This window comes from Columba livia, chromosome 1, assembly GCF_036013475.1.
Source record: "Columba livia isolate bColLiv1 breed racing homer chromosome 1, bColLiv1.pat.W.v2, whole genome shotgun sequence".
Classification (NCBI taxonomy): domain Eukaryota; kingdom Metazoa; phylum Chordata; class Aves; order Columbiformes; family Columbidae; genus Columba; species Columba livia.
Genome location: NC_088602.1, coordinates 187,839,818 through 187,866,344, shown reverse-complemented (window position 1 = coordinate 187,866,344; position 26,527 = coordinate 187,839,818). Strand labels below are relative to the sequence as shown.

The 26,527-nt window shown below is 37.4% G+C and overlaps 1 protein-coding gene across 9 annotated transcripts in view; it reads left to right on the top strand.

Annotated features, from left to right (window-relative positions):
• CADPS2 (calcium dependent secretion activator 2) overlaps positions 1-26,527 on the top strand; it is a 308,892-nt gene that overhangs the window by 94,905 nt on the left and 187,460 nt on the right. For all 9 annotated transcript variants that reach the window (XR_010469580.1, XM_065048851.1, XM_065048850.1 and 6 more), the window contains exon 3: positions 12,775-13,107. Coding sequence is in view for 8 of the 9 variants with exons in the window: in XM_065048851.1 (XP_064904923.1) it covers positions 12,775-13,107 (333 nt within the window). In the remaining variant the exon portion in view is untranslated. The remainder of the gene's footprint in view (positions 1-12,774; positions 13,108-26,527) is intronic.

Below are 26,527 nucleotides of genomic sequence, written 5' to 3'. Positions count from 1 at the left end.
CATGAGTGAGCTGCAGAGATATACATGCATTGTAGGACTGTTTGTCTCTATCCTCCTCTGAATGGTTCCTTTCTCTTAGTATGTAAAAGCACATGGAGACACAGTACTGAGACTTCTCATTTTTCTCTTTGCTGAGAGTTTACACATCGCTAAGTGTATGAACTAGGTGGTGTTTTACACCTTTAATCTTCTGGTTTGCATCTCTTCTTTATTTACTTGTATCCAATCATACAGCTCTTGATGTTTAAAGAAGTTTTTACTACTGTTCAGCCTATTTGTTCTTAATGACAGGATTATTTTTCAAACACTCATAGTGGTTTTTATCTGAGCAGCTATTGGGTCGTACAGGAGGTGAGAGGTGCAAATAGCCTTTCTGTTTGGTTTGGGGATGGGAAGTACGCATCTGTGTTTCTTTCTCAGAGATCTTTCTTTGCCACTTCTGCACGCTACATCTAATTCTCAAAAATGCTGTTAAAATGATGGATACAAAAGACGTTTTTTGCTTCGACAGAAAGGGTCTGAGTTTTCCCACGTGTGTAGCACTTCCTCAAATTTTGGGGATCATAGTAATATAAAGATGCTATGTTAAGAGATGAGACATGATCAGTAAGCCTTGCAAGGCTTAAGAGGGTCTACTCTTTGTTTGCCAGTAACTATCCAAGTTTTGCAGTATTCCTGGTATTTCCATTTTTTTCCAGTTTCCTTAGACCACAGAGTGAACTCAATACTTTAATCTTTCTCCCCATGCAATAGTGCCCCTTCCACCCCCGCAAAAATTAAACCACCAAAACTAAATAGTGCATGGAAAAAAAAAGTGGCAGGTTAACTGCTTAAATACTCAGTTTTCTGAGACTTCTTTGTTGCTAAAACTGAGATGAAAAAAATAATGTTATATGTTATAATATTGATGTTATAATATGATGATGCTTCAGGTGGCTTCCACACAATTTCTATTTGCTCATGTGCTTTTTGAGCATTCATCTGCACTGACAGAATATATAAATCAGAAATGAAAATGTGATCATGATGAGTAAAAAAATATATTCTGAAGGACTGTCCTTCTCATTTTAAACGAAAGTACTTAGGGTGACCATGGGGAATGGAGACTGAAAGGATCTCAGCAGAGCTACTCTGACTATAGGCTGACTGGTATTATGTTTAAAAACAGAGATATAGTTGTATGTCTATTCAAACTAAAAGCTATTAATCCATACTTAGGTGAAAATGGTTGATGCAGGAGAACATTAATGGTGATAGGGAAATGAAATAGCCAATTCTTTTAATCTCTGACAAAATGAGCACAGTGCGATACCAATGATGAGAACTGTCACACAACTTGCACTTTTCAGTCAAGTGGAATAAAAATTAGAACCACAAATTACTGTAGAGGAAAAAATAGTGAAGGACTGTTTTCCTTTCCCTATCTTACTTGCCCATTTACTTAACTTTTTCTCAAAGTTAATGCAAGAGAGCGGATATTATATCTAGAAAGATTGTATCCTAAAAAATAAACACTATAGTAAGAGATGAAGGGCTGGGTTTTGTTGTGTTTTGTACAGAACTAAACAAACACCAAAAACTCAGCAAATTGAGGAGTTCCTTAGCAAGGCAAATGGAAACGTGGACTATTGATTTTGAACAACTGTGTTTTCCCATATTTGCAGGTACCAAAGGAGGTAGTTATGCAAAAAACTAATCATCATCTGTGATTGTGAAATAAGCATGCTAAGTAAATGTGTTTTCTTATCCTTTTGGTATGGCTGTATTGCTACACGTTATTTTCATGTATATATGTTTACTTTTTGAAGTCGGTTTCTTTCAATCTTCTGTTTTGTCTTCTTTCTGCTTTATTAGTTCTCGCTCTTTTTGTTGTCCTTCATCTTCTGTCATAGTCAGATACAGATACTTTCCTTCTGGAATTTGTTTGCTGGATAATGAATGGGACCAATAGTGCAGTGTGAGCCTTTCTCCAAGACCCACTTTGTTACACCTTCAAGTCAACAGCCGGCTTCTGGCTTATGGTAGCTAAACCAGACCCTTTGAAATTCTTGCACCTGGAGTTTTCCTTTGGTCCCCAAAGGGGGCAGTACTGGTCAGGCAAGATACACATATTGGAGGGCCAATTTTCATCTCCTTTATCAAGAGGCAAGATACTTTGGATGCAACATGTTGATCAGCTCCTAATGATTACTGAATTTCACTTTACTGACCAAGAAAATGTACTTTGACAAAAAGAGACTCTGCAAATTACTTCTTTGCCAAGTAGAGAATCATAGATATAACCACACAGTGGAGGAAGAAGTTACTTACGTGGTTAAGGAAAACCTCTGCTTTGTATAATACCTCTATGCTGAAATAGTTTCATGTCTGCTTTAATTATTAAGTGTTGAGTAAACTGGGAAAATAGCATAAGAATAGTTCATTGGTAACCTGACTGGCTTGGTGACGAGACAACCCCTTCATTTAACTTGCAAGCAAACAAATGTGTGATTCAAAGCATGAAACTCTTTTCCCTCCCTTTAGGGTTGTGTGTTGTCCACTATAAAATACTTTCACATGTGTTTATGGTCTGTATCAGTCAGTATATGAAAAAGATGAATGTTGAAAATGTCTCGTGTCTAGCACAGAATCTAGGTTCCTTTGCTATGATGGTAATTAACATCTTCCCCTGGGCAGGCTAACAGCCGGAGTTCCATTTTTGGAAACTATTGAACTCAATGATATATTCTAGATCCACTCTGTGTAATCTGTTCATTCTTCTATACCTGAAGGTCTTGAGAAGCCTGTACAGAGATAATATTGCTTTTTTATCAGGAGAGCGCTGTTGGATAGAAACACCTAGCCCTGTACAGAAACTGCTGTCTTTAGTGACCTTTACACATTTATTTCCACAGTTAAATGGGAATGATGAGTGGACTGTATAGGTGTGATTTCGGACCTCATGGCATTGACTAAAAATACCCCAGCCAGGAGGAAAGCAATATGCAGAGGTAACCATGCTTTCTGCCTAGCAGCACATCAGCTTTCCCAGTCCCATTACTGGACACAGAATTACTGAGACTTCTTTTAACAGCAGGCTGTTTCTTAATTTTCAACAAACCAAGCATCACAACATTTTAAAATACACAGATCTATTTCTTCTGTCCTTTTTCCTGTTTATCAGCCAATTTGTCCCTGCCATAGACTACTGGAAGACAAGAAGATATTTTTGTAATTACTTGCTTGTAATTACCCTGATGCAGTGTCTAACATGAAGGTGCTCAAGCCTCATCTTTGGGGAAGAGGATTTGCCTCTTTCTGGCTGCCAGGATTGAATATGTGGCTGTGGATCAGCCTTCACAGATCTTGAACCATATTAACATTCATTGCCTGTGTGAGCAAAGTGACTCAGGAGGCAAGTTGGACCACTTTGGAGCTGGACATCCAAGTGATATTGGGAGAATAACTCCTCTGGAGTGTTGGTACCACCTGAGGGGCAATACCATAGGGCACAAAGTCTCTCAAATGCTTCAGCCAGCCAGCAAACTCAGGGGCCTGATGGAAGAGCAGACTGTACTTTTAACAAGAAAACAGCAGTGGCTGAAGCAAGTAGAGTTATTGCTAATGTTATCCATAACTATGCTCACATAGGCAACAGTATATAACCTGCTATGTCTCACAGGGGTGCAAAAACTGTTGTTGCTGTTGTCTTGAGAGGAGGATAAATATTCTTGTTCCAAAAGGGGGTCTAGATAACTTTATTAAATGAATCCAAGAGAAAACACTGCTTCTGGCTGAAATAGTTTTGTGGATTTTTTATGGTGATTGTGACTATAGCTCTGCTTGTTCTTGTGCCCGGGGCATGGGCATTGCACTACGTAAGTCTGTAAAATGTGTAGCCCCCAGGAGAAGAACTTTGGGGAGACTTCAGGCAATTTCTTCTGCCAATTTGCAAAAGAAGACAAAGAAACAAATCTCAGTGCACAGTGTTGTACAGTATGCTTACAAACAATTAAGCCTGGAGAAGTAGCACACATTTTAAATAGCAAAAGTTTGGGGTTTCGTGTGGTGTTTTTTTTTCACAGATAGCTGGTTGCTAAGCTGTGGGAAATGTCCAATGTGCAGCTGTGATATTGCTCAAAAGAGTTGAAGAAAGCAAAGTAAACCTTCTAAAGATTTCAACTTTTGATGGTTTCTGAACCATTACTCTTGGTAAGAAGAAACCGTAGCTTAATGTGCTCCAGAAGGGTAGTAGACATGATATTAAATTAAATTAAGATTATACGTCTTCAGGCAATGATGATTTGTTACTTTAAATTTTATTCTCTTTTCTCACCTTAATGTAATGTGACTTTTTGAGGAGGTTTTAAAAGCAAATTAAAAAAACTTGCTGCTAACCAAAATCTAAGATTTTTTTATTTCAGCATTTTTTTTCTCCTGAATTAGGGAAAACTCTACAGTGTAGTATACTTTGGGGAGAAGAAACCTGTGATTAACAAAATCATGACAGAATTACTTAAATAGAGAAATAGGAGTTTAGTGTGATTTCTTAAAATTTCAGTATCTTTTGCTTTTACCTGAAGGTGCAGACTCTGTTCTGAAGACTCACACAGATAAAGAAAAATGGCCCTTTAACTCTGATAATTTCACTGAAAAAAAAAAAGGATTAAAATAGTGCCTGGAGGATCTTTCTAGAGAATGAAAGGGAATGAAGGAGGAATAAGACCTGCAAGCCAGTCTTAAAAATATATTTTTTTCTAAAAACATAAAAAATACTTCTGATTTCAAAATACTGAGCAAACTTCAGTAAGTAGCTCAATTTCCACTCGTGTTCAGCAGCCAGTAGTTATTAAAAGTAATTATTAAAATGCACTAGTAACTATTAGTCTCTTCATACAATATAAATGCTGTTTCAATGGCTAATGCAGTAATTTTATTCAACTAGCATAAAAATAATTAATATGTACTATTAGATGTACAAAGCTACTGCATAAGCTATTTATTTTTGACCCAAAATGGCCTTGTTCTTGTAGTCTAATTAGTTGGTCACACTAAACCTAATCTAAACATCAACTTCATAATTTTTGGAGTGTTTATTTCTTTCTAGACTCTCATAAGTGCAATGAGAACATCATATCTGAAACAATGTTTTATTCTGCAGCTCCAGGGTATAGCAGCAAACAGTGGTGGTTATAATACATGTTAATTCCTACTGGGTATAAGCCTTTATTTCTAAAATACGTGGTTGTGAAAGCTGTTCTCCAAACTTTTACACCTTCATCAAACTAGCCCCAATTCTCGGTGCGATGCATTGTGTGGTTTCAGACTCCAGCAGAACTGTTCAGGGCTGTGTGAGCTGGTCCCCAAGATAATTTCTCATGCTAATAGCTGACTTGGGGAATATTTTTATTCCTGTGAAACAAGAATGAATTTGAGAAGTGGGTGAGAACTGTTGGCTCTGCTGAGAGTTGCTAATGAGCTTTTTTGTATGAGAGATTTTGAGGAGCTGCTGCAGTAGCAGCAAAGGTGCTATTTAATATCACGCAATAAATGTCCTATGCTTGGTTTTCCATCAGGTAATGCTTCTAGCACAGCATCATGATGCATGTCACATCGAATTTTTAAGTAAAAAAACTTATTTCAATCCCTTCTAGTTCCTAGAAAGAGAATTATTGTCTTTTGCAGAGATTTTAGAGCTCAGTTTAGCCCTGAAATTTGCCGGCCATTTTTAAAAGTTTATTTAGTGTGTCATAAGCTTGAGAGTTCTGGTAAAGACAAGAAGCACATCAGGAGCTTGAGTGGAGAACACATCAGGGAAGCACACCAGAAACCTGAAAAGCATTCACAAACTCGAGTGTTCCTTGGATTTCTGTCAAAGTCCTTTTTGCCTTTGTTCAGTCTTTATCAAATAGGTACTTCTATTAATTCATATTTTTTAATTTAAATTGACAATTTCCAATATGACATAGTTGCCATTAATCTTAATATAGTTCTAGCTTTGTTTCCAGCATGCTTAAGATAAAAAAATAATAAAAACAAAATTAAAAAAAAAGAGAGAGAGAGACGCAAAAAAAACTCCAAACATCAACTAGAACCCTTTAATACAAGAAGTATTCCTCAAGGACAAAATGCTGCCCTCTGCAGTTGGGTACCTGTGTCTGGTTAATGGGATTCTGAAAAAAAAAAAAACAACTCCAAAGAGAAATATCTGTAAGCCTTATCCAACAACCTTTTTTCTTAGCTATATGAAAAGTTCAGTTTTAACAGTTGCAATGCATTGGCATGAATACATACATTGGAGATCTAGATAACGCACTAGCTGGCTCATCAGTCCTTGTGAGCCCGTGTAGAGAGAGCATTTGGCCCTTGTATAGCAATATGATTTGAAAGGTCTGGAAACACTTGAAAGGTGGAATGTGCGATCTTGTTAGAAGCTGAACTTCCCTTACATACCTTACAGTCAAACTTGTTTTTTGTCTTGAGGACAATGGATCTATCCCCACCTTCACCAAAATCTTTAGACTCTTATTTCTCTGCACTACGCAGAAAAGATTGACGTGGCACCAACACAGAATGCTGAACAGGACATGTATCCCATCTGCCCAAGGAGGATCCCACCAGCTAAGAGCAGTGGTACCATCACTGGTGGCAGTAATACGGTGATACAACACAACTCCAAGCAGACTGAGTCTCTGTGACAAGCTCCAGCTGGGAAAAATGCCCTTAAATTGTATGTCTTCATGAACAAGATTTGGCTGGGGCTTTGAGAAAAGAGGCCAAATCCTGCCAGTGGTTGTGCTTTGCAGTCTTGATGGTGTTCCATCTGGTTTGATTACAAACCTATGGACTGGGTTTTCCTCGCCTCAGCGTTTTGTTGCAGGCTGAGAAGAGGACTCAGTGGGGTCTTTGGAAGAACTTCACCATTAAAGAATGTTTCTGGATTGTTGGTGCTACCCAAATGACTGCAGTGCTTGCAGCTGCTTAGCAAGCTTCAGGAGCCAACAGAAACAGGAACCTGAATAGTTCTAATTAGGAGGAGACAGTGTACTTTCACAAGCAAAATAAAGTGTGCTGCATCAGTTGGAGCAGTTGATGCAATCATTTATCAATGTCCAAGTGTAGGTAATTAAGCATTTCCTATGATCTGCATCAGTGCAGAGGACACTGTTACAGCTGCCATTTGCAGTCTAGAAGACAAGGGCATTTTATACTTGATTCAGAATGGCATACTAGTAATCATAGCAATAGAAATAGGAAGCTACCACAACTTCTGGGTGAACCGTTATTTAGAGGACCTCTCTGTTTATAAGGGCTGTGGTGTTTTATTCCACCTGTTACTGTGCTGGCACATGCAGGATACCAAAAGCTTGCATCCAGTGATGCCAAAATTTAACAGAAATGAAAAAAGCTAGTTGTAAAGAAAGTTGGTAAGAAAGCAGGTTCAGACCATGAAAGCAGGTTCAGACCATGTCTAGTATGTCTAGAAGTTTACTGTCCCAGGGACATAGTGTGCATTTTGAGCTCAGCCACATTTTCCATGAGAGATACATTGAGCCCTGGCTGTTAAGACATAGGACACGTCTAGAGTGTAAATGTGATCTCAAAGCTAGAGGAACAGCAGTGTCTGTCAAAAAGGAAGAAAAATCTCTAGCTGCTCTTGTGGCAAACGAAGTTTCCAGTGCTGCTTTGCTTAATGAAGATGAGAATGCCGGTGCAGTTGCACTACTAGAAGGTGTACAGGGGCCGGATGAGTCAGGAGTTTGAGACTCGAAAATCATTCCTGTGGTCTCTCTGCCCTTCTCAGTACCCTTTTGAATTTTAAAAGAGCAAAGTTTTGCTTAAACAAAATCCTGTTACCATGCAAAACTTGTACCCAAAACATAAAAAGCAACAAGTTATAGCTGAATTCAGTTCATCTCCAGAATGGATAATGGATTAACATGATTGCAATGCTTTTCTCTGTGTGTGTGAACACACACATGCGTTACATAGACATGTATACATCTATATAAACACACACACTTGTACTCCCTGAAGCTAAAATTTCAGTTTTCACACAGTTAATAAGAAGGCAATTCTATGTTGAAAAAAGTGTTCCATTATAACTTATTACCTACAAACCCAAATATTTTCATATTATAGCATTGGATATACCACAGATGTGAGAGGTGTTCTGCAGAAGGTTTGTATTGTAGACACAATATCTTTGCAATTTAAAATATGGAGGAGGTACTTTCCATGTTTTACTTTGGAAGAGAACGTTAGTCTGAAAATGAGATTTTGGTTAAAAATACTAATGTAGATATGTTTTTCCCTTTGACTCAATGTACTGTTTAGAGAACACTTTTTGTTTGTTTGTTTGCTTCTTTTTCCAATCCTTTGTTTTAAAAAGGGGTGGCTTAAATGATATTTTTTTCCTTTATGAAGCCCTTTTTAAAAAAGTTTTGTGCCTGAGAATAAAAGGGCTTGTAAAATAATTTGGTCAGTGTAAGCTTAGTGTGTTACCAGTTGGTGCTGTGCCTAGAGCTGAGTCAGGATCTGCTAGAACTGATATATAAGCACATAGCTGCAAGGTTGTGTTTAACTGGTATGTGTAGCAGAATTACAAAATGTTATTTTTTTATTAACAACGCCACTTATACGAGCTGGTAGAAACGTTATGGGTATTTATAATGACTTTTTTCCAAACTGGCTAAAAAGGTGACCTTAATAGAGAACTCCATCACTGTGTGTCTTACAAATGAACAACAACACGTATAAAAGTTTGTAATGCATGGCATAATTGGCCTCATATTTAATCTGTTTACAGAGGTTGTCTACAGTTGAGTTTATGCAAACTCTTTTGCATATTGCTTATGTTTTTTCCTAAGCTCTACAGCAGAGAATAAGATTATAATGTTTGTGTTGCCTGCATGTATAATTAGTTAAATTTGGTATGATGTTCAACAAACAGAAATGTTATTCAAGGGGTATGTGCTAGAATATGTAAAAGCAGTTTTTTGTTCAATATTTCAAATATTTTCTCAAGTTGCAGGCAGTGCTAAAAAAATAACTTCCATCTTTAAACAGATATATACCTTCCGTGTAACTATCTAATGCTACAGACTATTTTGAAATAAGCTTTTGCAACACATGAAATTGTATATGTATAATGATTGGGAAAAAGTGAATTTAAACCATACTTCAGTAGATAGATTCAAATTGTATTTGTTACTGTAATTATCAGGGGAAAAGAAATTGAGGATTTTTTTTAATTCCTTACCTAATAATCTTTGAATGGTTATGATATGAGGAGAGCTTCATCTGTGAAAGACTGTAGGTATGGCTCAGTCCAGGAGTATTCAGAAGGGCTCTAAATAAAGTGAATTGGAAAAGTTCCTCAAAATTGGTTTATTGGGTCTATCAAAACCTGTCTTTTAACTATCTATTTTTTCCTGAATGCACTGTATGTGTTAGTAGAGCATTTCTTTTTGGTGTTTGATAGTTTGTTAGCAATGGGTAGCAGGAAGAGTTGACTTTAACTTAGACCCAAGGAACCACTAATGATACTAAAAGTTCAAATGCTGACTGACAAAGAGCATCGCTCCAGGATTTCTTTGAAAAAGTCCAGAAACACTGGCAGAAACAGGAAATACTTCATTAAAATCTTAGACTTGCGTCAAATAACTTCTAAATAATACAAGCTTTTCCAAATGATGATGGCTGTTCTACCAGATATATTTCACTGTAGAAATAGATTTCTTTGTCCCTACAATAACTTTTCCTGGTATTTTATGTTTTACATTCAAAACTCAAATATTTTTTTCTCTCCAATTCCCCCCTAGTGTTGAGAGTCTTGAGGTAACATTTTGACACTGGAGGTTTTTGAATTATTATTTAATTAGAAGTAAGTCTAATGATTAGACAATCCAAACACAGAATAAAGGGAAGAAGTGCCAATAACTTAGTGAAAGTACAAAGGGAAGAAGTGCCAACAACTTAGTGAAAGTACTTAACTAGCATTTTGCTTTAAATGGAGATATCAACACAAATATTTTCCCTAACACAGATGATGGGGCTGTGCATATAATCCATGTTGAAGAAAAAGTGGCAGACTACATTACAACTACTACAAAAGCTTAGATATTTAATTGTAAAAAGGAATGCTGCCAATAGAGTACCACTGGTGTTGTAAAGCATGTGTGAGTCCCAAGACTCTGGACCGACAGATACTCATTCAGATGGACTTTCTGGAACAATGGTGGAAACAATAACTCCGTTGGCATGAAACAAGCGCCATACCATTCTCCATACAGTAGCAATTCCCATGAACTTCTACTGAGAACATTTTTTCAAAAGCAACTGTAAAACTTTGCTTAAAAGCATTGAAACTGAGTAGACAAATCTGAAGAAATATAACTGAAGCAAAGGATTCTGCATTTGACATGAAGTGTACCATATGTCTTTCAGGAACAGGAATGACGAGACATTTAATAGCTTTTTAATGCATCTTACTGTGTCAAATTTGAGGCACATATGGTACACTCCTAACTGAATTTCCATTCTCTTATGGTTTTCTCTTGCAAAAAAAATCTTGAAAATAGAGCCTTTCTATTGACATGTTATTATTACTTTTTAATTATCTCAAATACAAATAGTGTGTTTTAAAGATATTACATTTTTTTTTCCCCTCAGGAAAAATGTCAGTTTGCTGCTTAAAAAGGAGTAGTACAATAAGAGCTTTAGGTCCAATGGATTCCTTTACAGAACCAATAATGTACTTTTGTAGTCTATTAGTCACACTTTGGGTTTATATTTTGAGCTAATTCATTTAATATACACCATATCTTTTGGGACAGATTTATCTTGGAATAATTTCAGAAAATAAAATAAAAACACAGTTTGTGACTGAAACACTTCAGAAGGGAACATTTTAAGGTGAAGGATACATGAAAATTATATTTTGTGTTTGCACATAGCTGTTGTTTTGCCCAACATGAACATGCCATTGCTTTGTCAATGTTGTGGCCACCAAGTGTTACAATACTGCTCCCCTTCCATGGGTAAATGTTGAAAAAATGGAACAGATTTTTCTTGCAGTGTCCTAGAAAATCAACCTCAAAATTAGAAATAAGTTTTGAATTAGTCTGGTTCATAAGTCAAGGGAAATGGTAGCAGCTTTTCAGCCCCTGCATTTTGGATTAATGATTTTGAATAATATGACTGAAATAAGGTAATGAAAGGTGAATGGTATTCCTCTGATCTTACAGTGTGTATTTTTTTATTAGACTGATTCCTAGCAAAATACATAGGGTCATGTAATATTGGATAAACATGAGATTTTGGGGAGGGAATAGCCTATAAATATTCTTAATTTCACTCTTTCTTCTGCATCTGCTTTCTCTCATGGAGCGTACAAACTAATGTGATGGAAGATTTAATAATGCTTATGGACAGTACAAAGTGGCTGAAGTTAGTTTGAAGTAATCTTTTTTTTAAAATATTTTCTTTTCCATTTGCTTTCCAATGAAGCTGTTGGAGGAATGCATCGCTTGTAATTGCAGACTGTTAAAACAAAGAAAGGCTTAATATCCTTATACCTGTTTGCACTGATAAGTTTTATTGCTGAGTGGAGTTTCTGATTATTATTTGTTTTGAAGTGCAATTCAATATTGGTATAACATTTTGAGGAAATTAATGTTGGCATTAATTGACAGTAACCATGTCAGGTCCCTTTATGGATAAGAATTTAAGCATGCTTAGGTTTCCAAAAAAAGAAATCCATCATGGTACAGTTAGAGCATGAAATGTGATTACCATATATTGGTGTTGGTTTTTTTGTTTTGTTTTTATTTTAATAATTTATGTGGGCAAGTACTTTTAGGTTTAATCCGCAGCCTTCTGAACAGTATCAATTAGGATATCTGTTGAAAGATATGTTTTGTAGGTAGCTGCATTTTAAAATATGGTAAGGGGAAACATGCATCAACAAGCACTGTAACTTTTAGAATACATTTTTCTTGATCTGTTTCCACCTATGTATTCCTCTCTTGCTCTTCTGTTTTCTATTTTCCAAATGAAGAACAGTAGTATTTTAGTTTGGTTGTTAGGCACACCATCTTCCAACATATGCGAGTATACGGAGTTGGAGCTCTGCTGCGCTGTAACCTCATTCATTGCATTTTCATAGCTCTTGGTGACTAAACGTACTATCTGAAAATGCACAGTTAACTCATCTTTCACTTCATAGCATCTGATTTAAGAGAGCGAACAGTCAGAAAGGTGATGGATAGAAAATCTCCTTTAGATTACCTGGTACCACGTCTGTTGTTTGCATCTCAGCGGTGCGCTGAGGTGAGGTGTCTCACCTTCCATGAGATTCTCTGCTAGCTTAAAGATCATATTGTAACTTGTACTCCTGAGTTTTGAGACTGTGTAGCTCATCCATGAGTTACTTGCAAGTAACTGTAGAGTTCTTTGGTTTTAATGGAGGAAAGATTAATTAAATCTTGTAGGAAGGTTTTGAATTAGCTGCTGTTAACTCAAATTTTATTCTAGTTTAAATATTGTAAACTTATGAATAAACACTTTAAAAGCTACTTAGTTTAAGTACTTAGTCAATGCAGAAACTTACTTTTTCAACATAGTCACTTGTTTCTTTGTGAAAAATATAGCAAACCTGGCCTTTATAACTCTTACTTATAAAACTAACTTACATAGAAGCAAAATTAGATTGTGATCCCTTTATAAGGGATGATTTTGTGGTTTTGCCCATGCTTAACTTTTTGTTTCTTTTTTTCTCTTTTGTTTTAAAAGGTATTTCTCAAGAGTGACCGGGTTGCAAGAATGGTCCACAGCGGAGGATGTTCTGCAAATGACTTTAGAGATGTTTTTAAGAAAAATATAGAAAAGAGGGTCCGAAGTTTGCCAGAAATCGATGGATTGAGCAAAGAGACAGTGTTAAGTTCTTGGCTAGCCAAATACGATGCCATATACAGGGGAGAAGAGGACTTTTGCAAACAGCCAAATAGAATGGCCTTAAGTGCTGTATCGGAGCTGATTCTGAGCAAGGAACAGCTTTATGAAATGTTTCAGCAGATTCTAGGGATCAAAAAATTGGAACACCAGTTGATTTATAATGCCTGCCAAGTAAGTATTAGTGTCACTCGGTTCTGTTGTTTTCAAAATATCTCCCCCCTGCCAACAGGTCAAGTCCTTCCAGTGTGCAGAAGTCTTCAGTTTTAGGTACATCTCCACAGAGATGAGACCATTCAGGAAAGAATCTTTGCATCATTTGGTTGCTGGAGAGCACCTAGAACAAGGGTATGGCACAGTATATGGTACTTTTGCTACCGGGATGTCCTGAGACCTTTTACAGTGTCACAGCTCCAGTGATTTGAGTGATTCTGTGGAATATTCTATGGTCTATATACCTGCATACCATCTTATAAGTTACGTATGTATGTTTGTACATACATTTGTGTGTTTGTGTGGATATTTAAAAGGAATTTGCTTCCATAAATAGATAGGTGGCAGGTGATTCAATTCAAAATGCTCTTGGCCATACAATGTCTAGAAGTTGGCTATGTTGGAACTTGATGTGCTTTATTTCAAACACCATCTACAAAGCTAATTTGCACATTTTGCTTTGTTGTGTTGTTGGATGAAAGTGATGTTCCCCATAAATTACTGAGGACAAAACAAGCAGTCTATTCAGCAGTCATATTTGGATTTATATGTATAATCTATTGCTAATCAGTAGTGTAAATGATATGTAAAAATATTTTATCTGGCTAGTCTTCATAGTGATGCAACTATAGATTAACAGTTACTTAGAGAGGAAAGACCTGAAAAAAGAGGTATTTTTGAAAGTCTTGCAACCAACCAGAGTGGATGTAGCATTTAAACTGAGCTCACATAGCTTTCTACACTGTCTATAAAACAGAACACCAGACGACGTAAAAGATGTTTTTAATATATTATGCTGAAGGCTGGCTTGTAGTTGTGGGCTGTCTTAATTCAGGAACAAATGGGGAATCTTGGACATTGTTGCCTACTTCATTCATGGGGTAGTGTGGCATAAAATCGTGCAGCTGTTCTATGATTGAAACATCTGTGGTATTTAATGATTATCAGGGTCATAGATGCAACTTTTGTAAGAAAGTGTAATATTTTATTCTGCATCAAATATGAGGGCTTCTGTTTTCACTGTGAGCTGTTTACCAAGACGGTGGAAAGAGACTTCCAAATGAGCAGTGTTTTCAGCAGAAGGAGAGAAAATACTCTTTTTTTTTTTCCTCTTTTCCTCATCTTTTTCCTTTTGCCTCTTAATTCACATACATGTATGTCATGAAGCTAACTCCTAGGATACACAGGTTGGCAATAAGGTGAAGAACTACTGAAACCTGGATGTAATCCTGCTTAGTTGTGTTTTGGTTTGTTTGTTTGTTTTTTAATATAATAGAACATAGAGCCATAGGATAATGCAGTTTGGAAAGGACCTCAGGAGGTCAGTCAGGCCAACCCTTGGCTCAAAGCAGGGTCACCTGTGAGGGCAAACCAGGTTACTGAGGGCTTTAACCAGTCATGTCTTAAAACTTCCAAGAATAGAGACAGACTGCACAAACTCTCTGGGCAACCTGTTCCAACACCTGAAAACATGAAAAAAATAACTATTTTTTTCACCAGAATTTGATAACCCGCTATTTTTAGGAGAAACTCTGTATGGATTCCTCCCTCCTCTGGTGTCAGATGATTGCTAAATCTTATTTTATATGTCACTGTGAATGGTCAAAATCTGCTGTTAGTCTGTGTTGTGCTAGAGGAGCACAAACAAATGTGACTGTAGAGCTTTGAACGATTAAACAAGGAAATTGTTCCCTTAGCCTAGAAGTGATAAAGTCCACTAGGTTCTTATATCTGTACACTTGGAGGCTTCCTTATTTGGGTTCTTAATTGTAGGAATGTTTGTGGAACAAAACCGATTGGCAAATAACAATTTTCTGTCCTTGTTCTATAACCTATGAAGACACAGAAACATCGCAGTAACATATTTTTGTCTTTCGCTATGGTAGAGTTTTGAGATTGGGATGATTTTCTTTTCTGTTTTTTGAATTGCATATCAGAGAGGAAATAATCCTGTGGTAAGAAGGAAGGGAAAAACACTGATTAATTGTCCTGATGTGGGCAGAGATGGCTCAATGGGCTTAAGAGAAGACTCTTGTCTTGCTCTTCTTGGTTTTGAGCACTGAAGGTTGTAAAATCTCCAGTGCAGGTCTCAAAAGTACACATTGTTTACCCTGGGTTCATATAAATATTGGAGGACAGGAAGAAAGGGAGACTTACCTCTTTGGGAACAGATATAGGAGCACCTCTGTATTGCAACCTGGGGAGAATAGAGAGGAAAAGTCTTCAAGTCTCTGCACTTCTTGTTAGGGCTTCTAGCTTAATAAGGATTTTAGTTTTCCGATGCGATGATGAGGGTCACTTTGCTAAAGCAAAAAAATTCGTTATATTCTAAAACAGAGTTGCTACCATCCATACATTTTATTTGCTGTTCCTGTGGTCCAGTCGAGCACATAATACACCAAAGGTATGAGAAGAAGTCTGTCGCAAAGAAAAAGACGAGTCACAGCCTTCCCAAGAAGCGTATTGCAGACATCAGCCAGTCTCTGATAATGCAATGCTTTTTTTTCTTTGGCAAAATCCCTTATTTCTCATTATAGCTTTAATAAACATTTTAGTTTAGGTTGTATCTTATTCCTTTCTATTTACAGTGTATTTATAGAAGATGAGATGGAGTTAGACTCAGATTTTAGTCAGCAACCGCAGTTTTCATTCTACCCTAGAAGCTTCTATCTGTCTTTGTATGAAAATGCTCACTTTAATTTCCCTTTGCTACTGCTGTTTAGAATAGCAGAGACTTGCAGATAATGATAATCAATAGTGTCTGGGAGCAGTGAGATAAGTGTAAGTCCAAACAGATGTTAAAATTGTATTTTTGATAGAGGTTTTGATGAGTTGCCTTATAGCCAGTGCTTCTAGCAGAGAATCAGAGATATGAAATTCTGTGTATTTTGCAGCTCTGAGAAACAGCTGCCCTAACAGCAAATCTGAACAGTTATAATTTGTGCAGAAAACTCTTGTCTTTTTCTTTCCCACCTTTTTCATTCCTTCCAGCCCTTTGGAAATAGGAAACAGGAAAATGTCTTACAATGTCGATGATAAGAGTAAATTATCCTGCACCTACAGAGCTGCTAAGCAGACAAGGATGCTGTTTGTAACAGTAGGAGGTATTGTCTGCCAGCCTCCTCCTTGTGACTGTCTCTGCATTTAGAAACCTTTAATTGGCTTTCAGCAGCTTTTGCTCCCCAGCCTGTCCTAAATGGAGCATTTCCATCAGCTCTTAAACCCTTGGGTATCTGGCAACAGCTCCTCAGACAATTGTGCTGGGGTGCAGGTTTCTGTGGGTCTACATAGGTTTCCAGTCTCCATCCTTTATGTGATGGCACTGAGAAACAGTATTTGTTCAATCAGCAAAATAACTTAATAAGAAATAAAGTGAATAGTAATAGACCAGCTCTCTGACACTGTCAAACACAGTCCACATAGCTATGAGAATTGTACATGTTTTTCTTTGAAGAACAGGGTTTTTTTGGTCATAATCTTTTAACATATGCTAAATACCTAAGCTTGTGCTTGGGTGGTGAACATTAACAGAACATTGACATTAGGTTGTTAAAGATTTCTTCTATTATCTTGTTTTCAACTTAGAGCAAGGCCAGCAACTGCTGCCACCCACCTATATCTCTTTGTGATTAAAAGATTCAGTTTGGTAAGTGCTAACACTTTCACCTGATTTTTATTTACATAGTGTTGCCTTGAGCTGTGTTCTGTGATAAAGAAGTGATTGCGAGTTAGCTGGGACTTAATGAGCTCCTTGACTTGCTTTTGAGATGCCTGGCCAGAGTGTGTTGTTACGATTTCTTTGATTTATAGAGATCAAACATGACATAGTCTTTTTCTTTTTTTTTTTTTTTTTTTTTTAATTATTCACTGATGTAGAGGATAACTTTGATGCAGAAAGTCAAACTGAAAGTCAAACTCAAACTGATGTGTGGTCATACACTATTATAATGCTTCACCAGTACCAGAATTTCTATATCAAGTAAATCATCACTCCACACAGAGTTTATTTTATTTTGAAAGTCAACCTTTGTAACGTTGACTTTTTTGCCTGATCTAAACCCTTTGTCTTGGGAGCATGGAGGAAAGAACAACACTGATTTTCATAATGAAAGAATTCTTGCAAGTCACATTCTCTTTTCTGACAGGTAATAAATAGTTTTGAGAATAGTGTAACCATTTTCAAGAAAAATTATTTTTTAAGTCTTCTACTGTCGACGTTTTGGAAATCAACCAACTAATTCTTTTGGAAATAGCTTTAGATGGTACTTTGCTGCAAGATATAATTTTCTGTTTAAAATGGTTGTATTGTGTCTGGTTCACATCCTTTATTATCTGATTTCAATATGTAACTCTTTGCATAAGTGTCTAATTCTGAAAATTATGAACTATATTGTATCTTCCATAATAAATTTTTATATTTTTGATTATGAGAATATTTTCTGTCAAGAATTTCTCCTGAACTGAAGTCTGCTTGTGGTGCTCAATGCAATTGGACTGTTTCACCCAGCACTTCACTGAAGTCCAGTTAATTGTGCAGTTTTGGAAATAACTCAAATTAAGGGCAATTTAATTTGCAACAAGGCCCTCGTGACTTTTGAATGTTGGTAGTTCTGATCCTTCGCTCAGTAAAATCATGAAAAATAGTGCAGTTATGTCACAGATCACAGAACTTCCCACGCTTCTGGTTATTTTTCTTAGAAACTTTCATACTCTGTGTAAGTTATAGGGAAAAATGCAGCTTAACGAAGGACAAAGAATAATGATGTCTTTGTATAGAAAGCTTCAGTGTAGAGTTGATAATCTTCTTCTTGAAGTAATTAAACAAGTGTTAAGATTCCATTTAGTATTTAGACCAAAACTTAAACAGATTCATTAATGTTTAAGTTGAGGCAAGGCACAGGAAAAGAATGGTTTGGGCTGCGTTCTGTACATATTGCAAAACAGTATATGTTCTGTATCTGAGTCTTTTCAGTCAAACAAGATACTGGCTCCATGAGATGTTATAATTTGACCAGGGCTTTAGGTAAGCCAGCACATTTCCGATGGTCACCAATGACTGTCATTTCTTACTTTGTGAGAAACTACACCTGATACAACAAGGAAACCTCTGAAAAATGTTTATAAGGTCCATTGCTGCATTTTCGAGGCAGCCTCAAGTGTTAGTTAAGATATCCACTGATGTCTTAAACATCCATCCCTCTGGGCTGAAAATGTGCTTTTACCTGGCCTAAGATATTCCTACTCCTGTATTAAAAAAAAAAAGAAAAGTAAATGCAAACCAAAGCACCACAGCCCCTTGTGCTCTCTATGGGAGATCTGCTACCTTCAGTACCTTCAGGCCTTACCTGGTAAGCGGTTCCTGCTGGGCAGCCAGTGCTGACCCCCGTCATGGCGCAGGATTTATTTGCTCTCGAGATAAAAGGCAGTTTTGCAGTGACTACAGAGTAGATGTCAGGCAGGACGGGAGTGTGGGGACAAGCTGTCTGGGCTCTCAGTGGGCAGAAGGGACTGCAGTGGTATGGGAGATCTCTTAGGACTGAAAAAACAAGTTTGTGTGACTGTGGGAGGTTATAGAGTTATAGTTAGTATTCAGGTGCTGACCACATTTTTAGATTATGTGGGTTTAGAAAGTTTCTGCACGCAGTCATGATGCAATAATGATATGCTTCCTTACAGAAAAGGTCAGTGCTTTAAAACTGTCATATATGTCTGTCAACCTGAAAAGTGTCTCCTGCCTTTGATAACAGAAATGTTCACACTTCAGGCTTGCTTATGCATCAGCTCTATTGGTTTCTAGTATCTGCAAATAAAATAATATATCTTCTCCCATGCCCTCCTCCTCACAAAAAAAATCTGATTTGTGATTGATTTTTCCCCATTCTTCAAGGGGAAAATATATTTGCCACTGTCTGTTCTTCAGCGAAGCAGAATAATTCAGATATTTCAGTGGAGAAATAAATTGTCATTTCTCACAGGACTTTAGATTTTGTCTCTTCTTCATAAGATGTCACTCTTAATTACATGTACATAGGAGTTTAATATGAAGTTATTCCAACAGTTATCTATTTAAAATAGGGTTTTTTCTGAGCTGCTTCATTTGTTTTTTACCTCAGTTTGAGAGCTCTGGAGAGGTCTGACTCAAAACAGAAGTATCGGTGCTTTGGAAAATAGTGCTGCGATGTCAGATATCCCTCCTAAGATTACTCCTGTAATGGGACTGAAAGAAATCTACAGTGAAGCTTAAAAGTGTGTGTTAGGCCAGTTTGGAGTTTCAGCTTCATAATGTGAGTTCTAGTGAAAAAGGAAGTCTTGGAATCATCAAGTGTTTCAGTTCTTTTAAAACACACACACACACACACACACACACACACACGATATTTTAAAAAAAAAAAAGCTCCTGTAAACAAGTGTATTTTCTACGCTAGCAGAGTGTACTTTGGAAAAAATCTGATTGCCCCAAAGGGTCTTGATTTGTTCTCATTTACTCTAATGATAGAAGAATGATGGAAGGAATATTAGAGCATCCTCAGAGATGCAAGTTGCTTTTTTAGCATGTTTATATGTCTGAACAACATTTTAAAGCCTTGCAAGTTATAAAATAGAGAAGTACTTTTCTTTTTTCTTTCTTTCTTTTTTTTTTAAGTTGAAGGAATACTGAGAAAATACCACAGACAAATGGTGTGTTGGCAATGGTAATGCATTTTCAGTATTTGAGGTATTGCAGTATCCTTGCATTCAGGTCTTAGGTGAGAAAAATTGTCTTTAATGTCTACATTTAAAAGGAAAATGTGAGTGGGACATCTGAAAACCATGAAAATATTCCAAGGTTTACTTGTTCAGTGTAAGTGTTAAGAAAAAACATTGAGGGATAGTTTTTCGCTTTTAATCACTTTGAAGACAAAATGTACTTGTGGATTTTTGTATCACAGAGCTTCCTTTGTGCATCTGTGTCTTCTGTTCTTGTTGAGTTTTGTTTTCCACATATATGAAAGGAGTTGGATGTGTATGGTCTCCAATAGCCTGAGAGACTGCCAGCACTCACAGACTAGTGGATTAATGTGTATTTTCCAAGTTAGCATCCTTCTAGGCCTGTTTTCCCGTGTATCACCTTTCTCATCACAAGAGGTAAGCCAGGCTTGACTGAGAATCAACAGAGAGAAGCTGGGAGTTACCCATTTCACCTGGTCTTTCTTGTGCCTCCTCTGGCAATTGAAATCATCAGTGTTGGGATTTTGGCTGCACATCTTTCTTTCAAGCTGTTTTGTTTTCTGCGATTGTCTTTGGCATTTGATGAGTGCGGGAAAACAGCAGCAAAATGAGCATCATTGCATAAAAAAATGATGAAGTTGGTTTTGGCTTTGTTAAAGTAGATCCTTTTAAGTTTCTTCTGTTTTCTACCTTTTCCCTGTGTTTTCTTTTTTTCCCCTACGATATTCTTTTGAAGCCTTCATGAAGTAATTGATGCTTTTATGACATTCTCTTGAGTTCCAGATCCAAAGGATTTTAACTGCCTCAACACTCGAAACCAAATATATCCAGATTTAGCTTGCACTTATTTTAATATCACCAGAGTATTTGACTCATTGTGTTTAATATTACCAGATGAGGATAAAGTTCATCTAGATTGGTATTAAGCAATAAAAATTAATCTTTTCTTCCAAAGGCTGTAGTATTATTTTTTTTAAATGTTTTGTTTGGGATTTTTTTAAAGAGAGATTCTGTGTCTTCAAGTAGATATATGCAAACCAAATAATTTTTACAGCCACATTTCCAGACTGATGATTAAGTTTATTAATGTGTCTGATTCCCAGCTTATATGTGTATTTGAAAGAATGCTTGTGAGCAAGCTGAAGATCTTTAGCATAAATTTGTCACTTCTTCTGCCTAAGACAAGGTATATTCTTTATTTCCTCTATCTTTTTATCAATTCGAAGCAAAGTAGTTTTGTTTAGAACAATCACTTCCATTCCAAAGATCGGTTTGATTATTCGGTTTGTTCTCTTCAGGGTGTTTCACCCTGTGAGGTGTCTTGGGCATCCACTGTGAAGCCCGCAGAAGCAGCTGAAAAAGCCACAGTAAAAAAAAAAAATGAGGCTGCGTTTCCCTCTCAGTCAGTGGTACTGAGTGTCTTGTTCTGAAGCTTAGCTGCTTTGTTCTCTCATTTTTGAATTTTTTAAGGGAGAACCCTCTTAGCTCTCTGTTCTTGAAGGGGAGTTTATTTGCAGCTGGCTGCCTGCACCAGGTTCATATGGGCTCCTGCGTCTCAATCATTCCAAAGGGAAAGATGCCAATAAATTTGGAAATGGGCCAGATAATGTATATGGTAGATATATATTTTTAAAAGAGATATCAAAGCCCAGCCATAGCAGACAATAGACTGTCCTATACAAGAGTAATTGTCTATGTAAAATAGCTAAGAGTTCTGCAGCTCTTTCTGAATATACTATAATTCGTATGTTTATTTTTTTATCATTTAGGAAGTTGTTTTTGTGGCTGTCCTAAAAATGAGAGGACTCCAAGGGCACCTTTTCATCTGTCTCCTCTGCTGAGGCCGTTCTAATCTAAGATCTAATCTCACAATCTCTAATCTTCCAGGCAGCCCACCCTGGACACCCTCTCACCCAGAAAGAGGATTGATTCTCAACAGGAGAGCTGTCATGCAGGGAAATGCTCCTTGGCCTGGCATTTGTTCCTCCTTTTTATATTACAAGACTTGAAGACAGTTGTTCATATCATCCAGATTCAGTTTGGTGTCAGTGCTGAGACTACCTGCTTTGCGGTTAAATGTTCATCATTTCAAACTTCCATCACATTTACAAGAAAATGCCTGTTTCTCTTTCTATAGGTCTTCTATGGGTAGGTAGATTATCTTCCTTTTGTTTTTTTTGCTAAAGGCATGAAAAATTCTCAGGCCAACTAAAATAACCTTTTTTTGGTTAGTAACATGACTAGAGAGAAGAAAAAAATAACAGCAACCCTCAGTTTGAAAATTTACAGCATACTGGGAAGGGGAAAAGGAAGGAGAGTAAAAATGGGATTCATCTGTACTATGTGTTCTCTATGGGAATCTGTTTCTTGAAAGAATAGATAAACAAATTGACTTCCAGGCATTTTAGCTATAAACAGGAAAATTCTGAAATAAAACTGGGGCCACTTATTTAGTATAAATGTTGACTTCCAGCTGCTGTTGAAAGGAGCTGTTGTATGGTAAGCATTGGGGCTATGGCAGAAGAAATATCCCTCTGCAAACGAAGTAAGGGAAGAATCAATCCCTCTGTCACTTCTGCATAAATGTGTTTTCCTAACTTGTTGTGCAGCGCCAAGCTTTTCTAATGCGGGAACACTAGGACTGCCCATAAATGAGGGCATATGATATTGAGCCATGCCTGAGAGAGCCTCCAAAGGTACACACAATTTCTGGAGTAGCTTTGTTTTATTCCTAGGACCACTGTAAAATCACGCTTCAATCAGTTTGGCACAGCCTTCCCCCCAGACTGTGTGTTTCCTCAGGAGACTGGAGACAACAGGGTCTTGCCTGAAACACGTGTCTCACCTTAGGGAAATTTGTCTGACCAGTATTCCAGTTTTACCATACTGGAGCAACTATTATGTTTTACAGATAGATAGCAGACTTTCTGTAACTGGTCTTTTCCCACCTGTTTAATGTTAGCAGTTTCCTCCCGTTCCCATGTTTCCAGGAGGATGGAAGCTGGAAGCTTGTAACTTCCAGAAGCAGGAGAATGGTTCCTTGTCTCTCTGCAATTGCTCATTTAGAAAACTGTTTCAGGATCCTGGCAGCAGAACAGGATGAGTGAGTCTCGTTTGTCGGAAGAATGCATTTTGGGCACCTCAGTTCACGGGACTGGGACCAGTGAAAAGATCAAGCAACAGGTTTTAGAGTTTGATGACTCCACCCTGTCCAGGACAAAGGCACCTATCTGCTGGCAAGACCTTTTAGTTGCTTCTAGCCAGGATCTGTGGTGTTGCAGAGAGATTCTTGATTCATCTAGCCTTCCAGCTGGAGCCGTTTACTGTTTGTCTGTGCGAGCACTGGTGATGTGACCCTGAGGAGATCAAAGGTGACTGTAAGACTCTGAGAACAAAGATGGCCCAGGATGACACACACAACCTGTATAATTGTTGTAATCAGTGAGCCTTGGACCTTTGGTTGTGGCATTCTGTTCGAGAAGAAGAAATAGTAGGAAGTGATAGAATGAACCTGACAAGAAAGCATGGACGTATTTGTGCACAGGACTGCTAACCTAACATGAACCACTTTAAACTAGGTTTTTAGAAGATAGGGAGCTTATCTCAGGGTTAAATGAGAAAGCAATGCATGTGGAGAAGATATGTATGGTAGAAGGCTACAAGGAAGATGGTAACATTCACTCTCAGAAAGGAGAGTGCTCGTAAGTGTGTCTACACTAATGGCTACACAATAGCATCTACACTATTTGGGGGAAAAAAAAAAAAAAAAAAGGTCCTATCTCTTGGTCAAGATCAGAAGGGAATTATTGGTGATGTGGTGGGTGGCAGTTGCAGACCACCTGACCAAGAGGATAAAGCTAGTAAGCTTAAAAGAAGTCTCCCAATGGCAGGCATTGATCCTCATGGTGGATTTCAGACACCTGCCACCAATTTACTGGGAAGTTAACATGGCATTGTGCAAGTAACTGACGAGGTTTCTAGACTGTGTTGGTGACGATTTCTCAAATGCAAAAGGAAGAGCTGGGATTAGTGCTCTATTTGACTTGCTGCTCACAAACAGGGAAGAGGTAGCAGCTGGACTGCAGAAATCACCAGTAGACAGTTCAGAAGTTGGAGAAAGGCTGAGAAGGTAAGCTGTGAATTTACTCCTAATTTAAGGAATTGCTATGCAGAGACCGTTAAGAAAGTGCAATGTGGGGAAAAGGAAAGCCCAGGAGTTTACTGATTTCTTTAGAAAACGTACTAAGAGCTCAGGAACAAACCATCCTTTTGTACATAAAGTTTGAGAATTATAGACGTTACCTTAGTCTCTGGAAATATTTTGGAGAACAACCTCTTGCAATACATTTTCACATGTGTAGAGGTAATCACTATTAGTTTACATTTATACCAAGAGCAAATCACGTGTGACCAACCTGACTTTGTATCATGAAATGACTATGTGAATAAGGAGAGCTGTTAATGGTAATGTACCTTGACTAGGACTTTTGACACCATCTTCTACCCCATTTCCATTTGTAAGTTGAGAAAGCATCATCTGTAGAGGCTGACTATTCGAGGGCTTGAAAATTGGCTAGATCACAATACTAGAAGGGTGGTAGAGCATGGTTTAAAAGGCCAGTTGGTAGCTGGGAGTACAGTACTCCAGAGTTCAGTATTGTTCAGTATTTTTGTTGACAGCTTGGATGATGAGATAAAATCTATCTTCAGCAAATCTGTGGACAGTACTAAACTGAAGGGGAGGGTGGTGCAGCTGACTTGCTGAGTGGTTAAGGTTGGTCTTGAGCATTAAGCTAAAAGAAACCCCATGAAGACTATCAAAGAGAAGTAGAAAGTTTTGCAGCTTGCGCAGGCTAACTCTGGACATGGTTATCAACTAGTAACCAAGTGACTGAGTTGCAGCTCTGCTAAAAAAGGATGGGGCAGGGTGGGGGAGATGGTTTGCAAGATGGATGCTGGGTTGAGTAAAAGCCAGCAATGCCCTTTCATTATAGTTGAGATAATGCTTGGCCACATTAGAAAAAACAAAGGTAGGAGATTGAAGGAGTTGTTCTTCCCATCTCCCTGATGGGAATGAGGAAGATAGACTCATGTAGCCTGGCAAAGCAGAGTCTAATAGGTGGTCTAATAGCAGCCTACCACAAGCAACTTGGAGGAAGTTTCAAAGGCAAAGATGACGGCACTATTGGTGTGTATTAGCAGATAGTATAACGAGTTAACTGTCACAAGCTGTGACTTAGGATATTCAGAATTATCATTATGGCAAAACTTATGTATGAAGGTAGTATAGCAAAGGAACAGGTCAGCCAGTGAAGTTGTGGAATCTCCATCTTGGAGATTCAGAACTTAGTTTTCAGAATTTGGCTTGATATAGCCACAGCTGACTCATCTACTGTTGTTAAGTGGGAGGCTGGACTTGATAACCTCAAAATTGCCTATGTAACCAGTGTTTCTATAGTGCTGTATCTTATACTTAGATAGAAATTGAAGATAATGCTGTTAGGAGGTGCTGACAGTGGTACACAATTCTTGATGCAAACACCTAAATATTACTGTTCATATTTTTGCGAGATATCAAAGCCTTGTTACAGTCAGTTGGGATCTAGCCAAGCAATGGAACCCAGAGAGTACTATCAAGCAGACCCTTCTTTCCTGGTCAGTTGAACTCTGGATGAAGGTTCTTAAATACTAGACTAGAATTTAACTAGAGTTGGCTTAGAGAGAATATGGAGTCTATGTCACTAGAGGTTTTCTCAAGTGAGTTGGAGAAACATGTTTTTAGGCTGGGCTAGATAGAGTTGGTACTTCTTTTGGGATAACTGATGTATGAAGTGTTCTCTGGCCTGTTTTGTAAGCTATATGGTACCAGTGAAGTTGTTTGTAAACATGAGAAATGTCTGATTACATTATTTTTTCATTACCAAAAAAAAAAAAACCTTCTCCATGTTAATATACTAGATGCACAGTCTTACGCAAAATTTTTTCATCTTCCTTGTTAAGGTCTTTTTTCCTGATCATTAAGTAAACAGAACATAAACTAAAGATCTATGATCTGTTTTCTTTTGGATCTCACTCCAAACATGAGAACCTTCCTAGATATGGAAGTATATTTTTCATGGTGCAACAGATCTGTAGATGAAGCTTGCCTTCTTATACATTAACCTCTGGATTAAACAGATTTTTTTTGTCCTTAATAACTATTGGGGGGTTTTGTTTTAAGAGATAAGTATGTACACATCACTAACACCACTGACTTCTAGAAAAAGGTAGCAATATAGAACATTCTACAGCTGAGGCTGTAGAATTGAACAGAAAGGGAGAAAATGGCATTCAATTTCTTTCATCTTCTAGCTTCTGCACAAAGTATTTACAAAATCTTCAACAATATTTCTTTCTATCCACTGATTTTCTTAAATAGTGTTTCTGGAAGAAATTATTAGCTGTTAAAAATATTAATATGCTCAGATATTGTACATGTTTAAACACAAATGTAGGCTTTTAACTAAACAGAAACATCTCGCCTATTTGAAATAAGAACTGTTTATATATGGCTGCGTGTTTTGGTCTGTTTTTTTTTCATGACACATTTTGAAAGCAACATCATTTTTCGAAAATCAGTGATAAATCAGTGCTTTAATTGTGAGTTGTCAGCCTGAATTTTAAGTTTTCTATC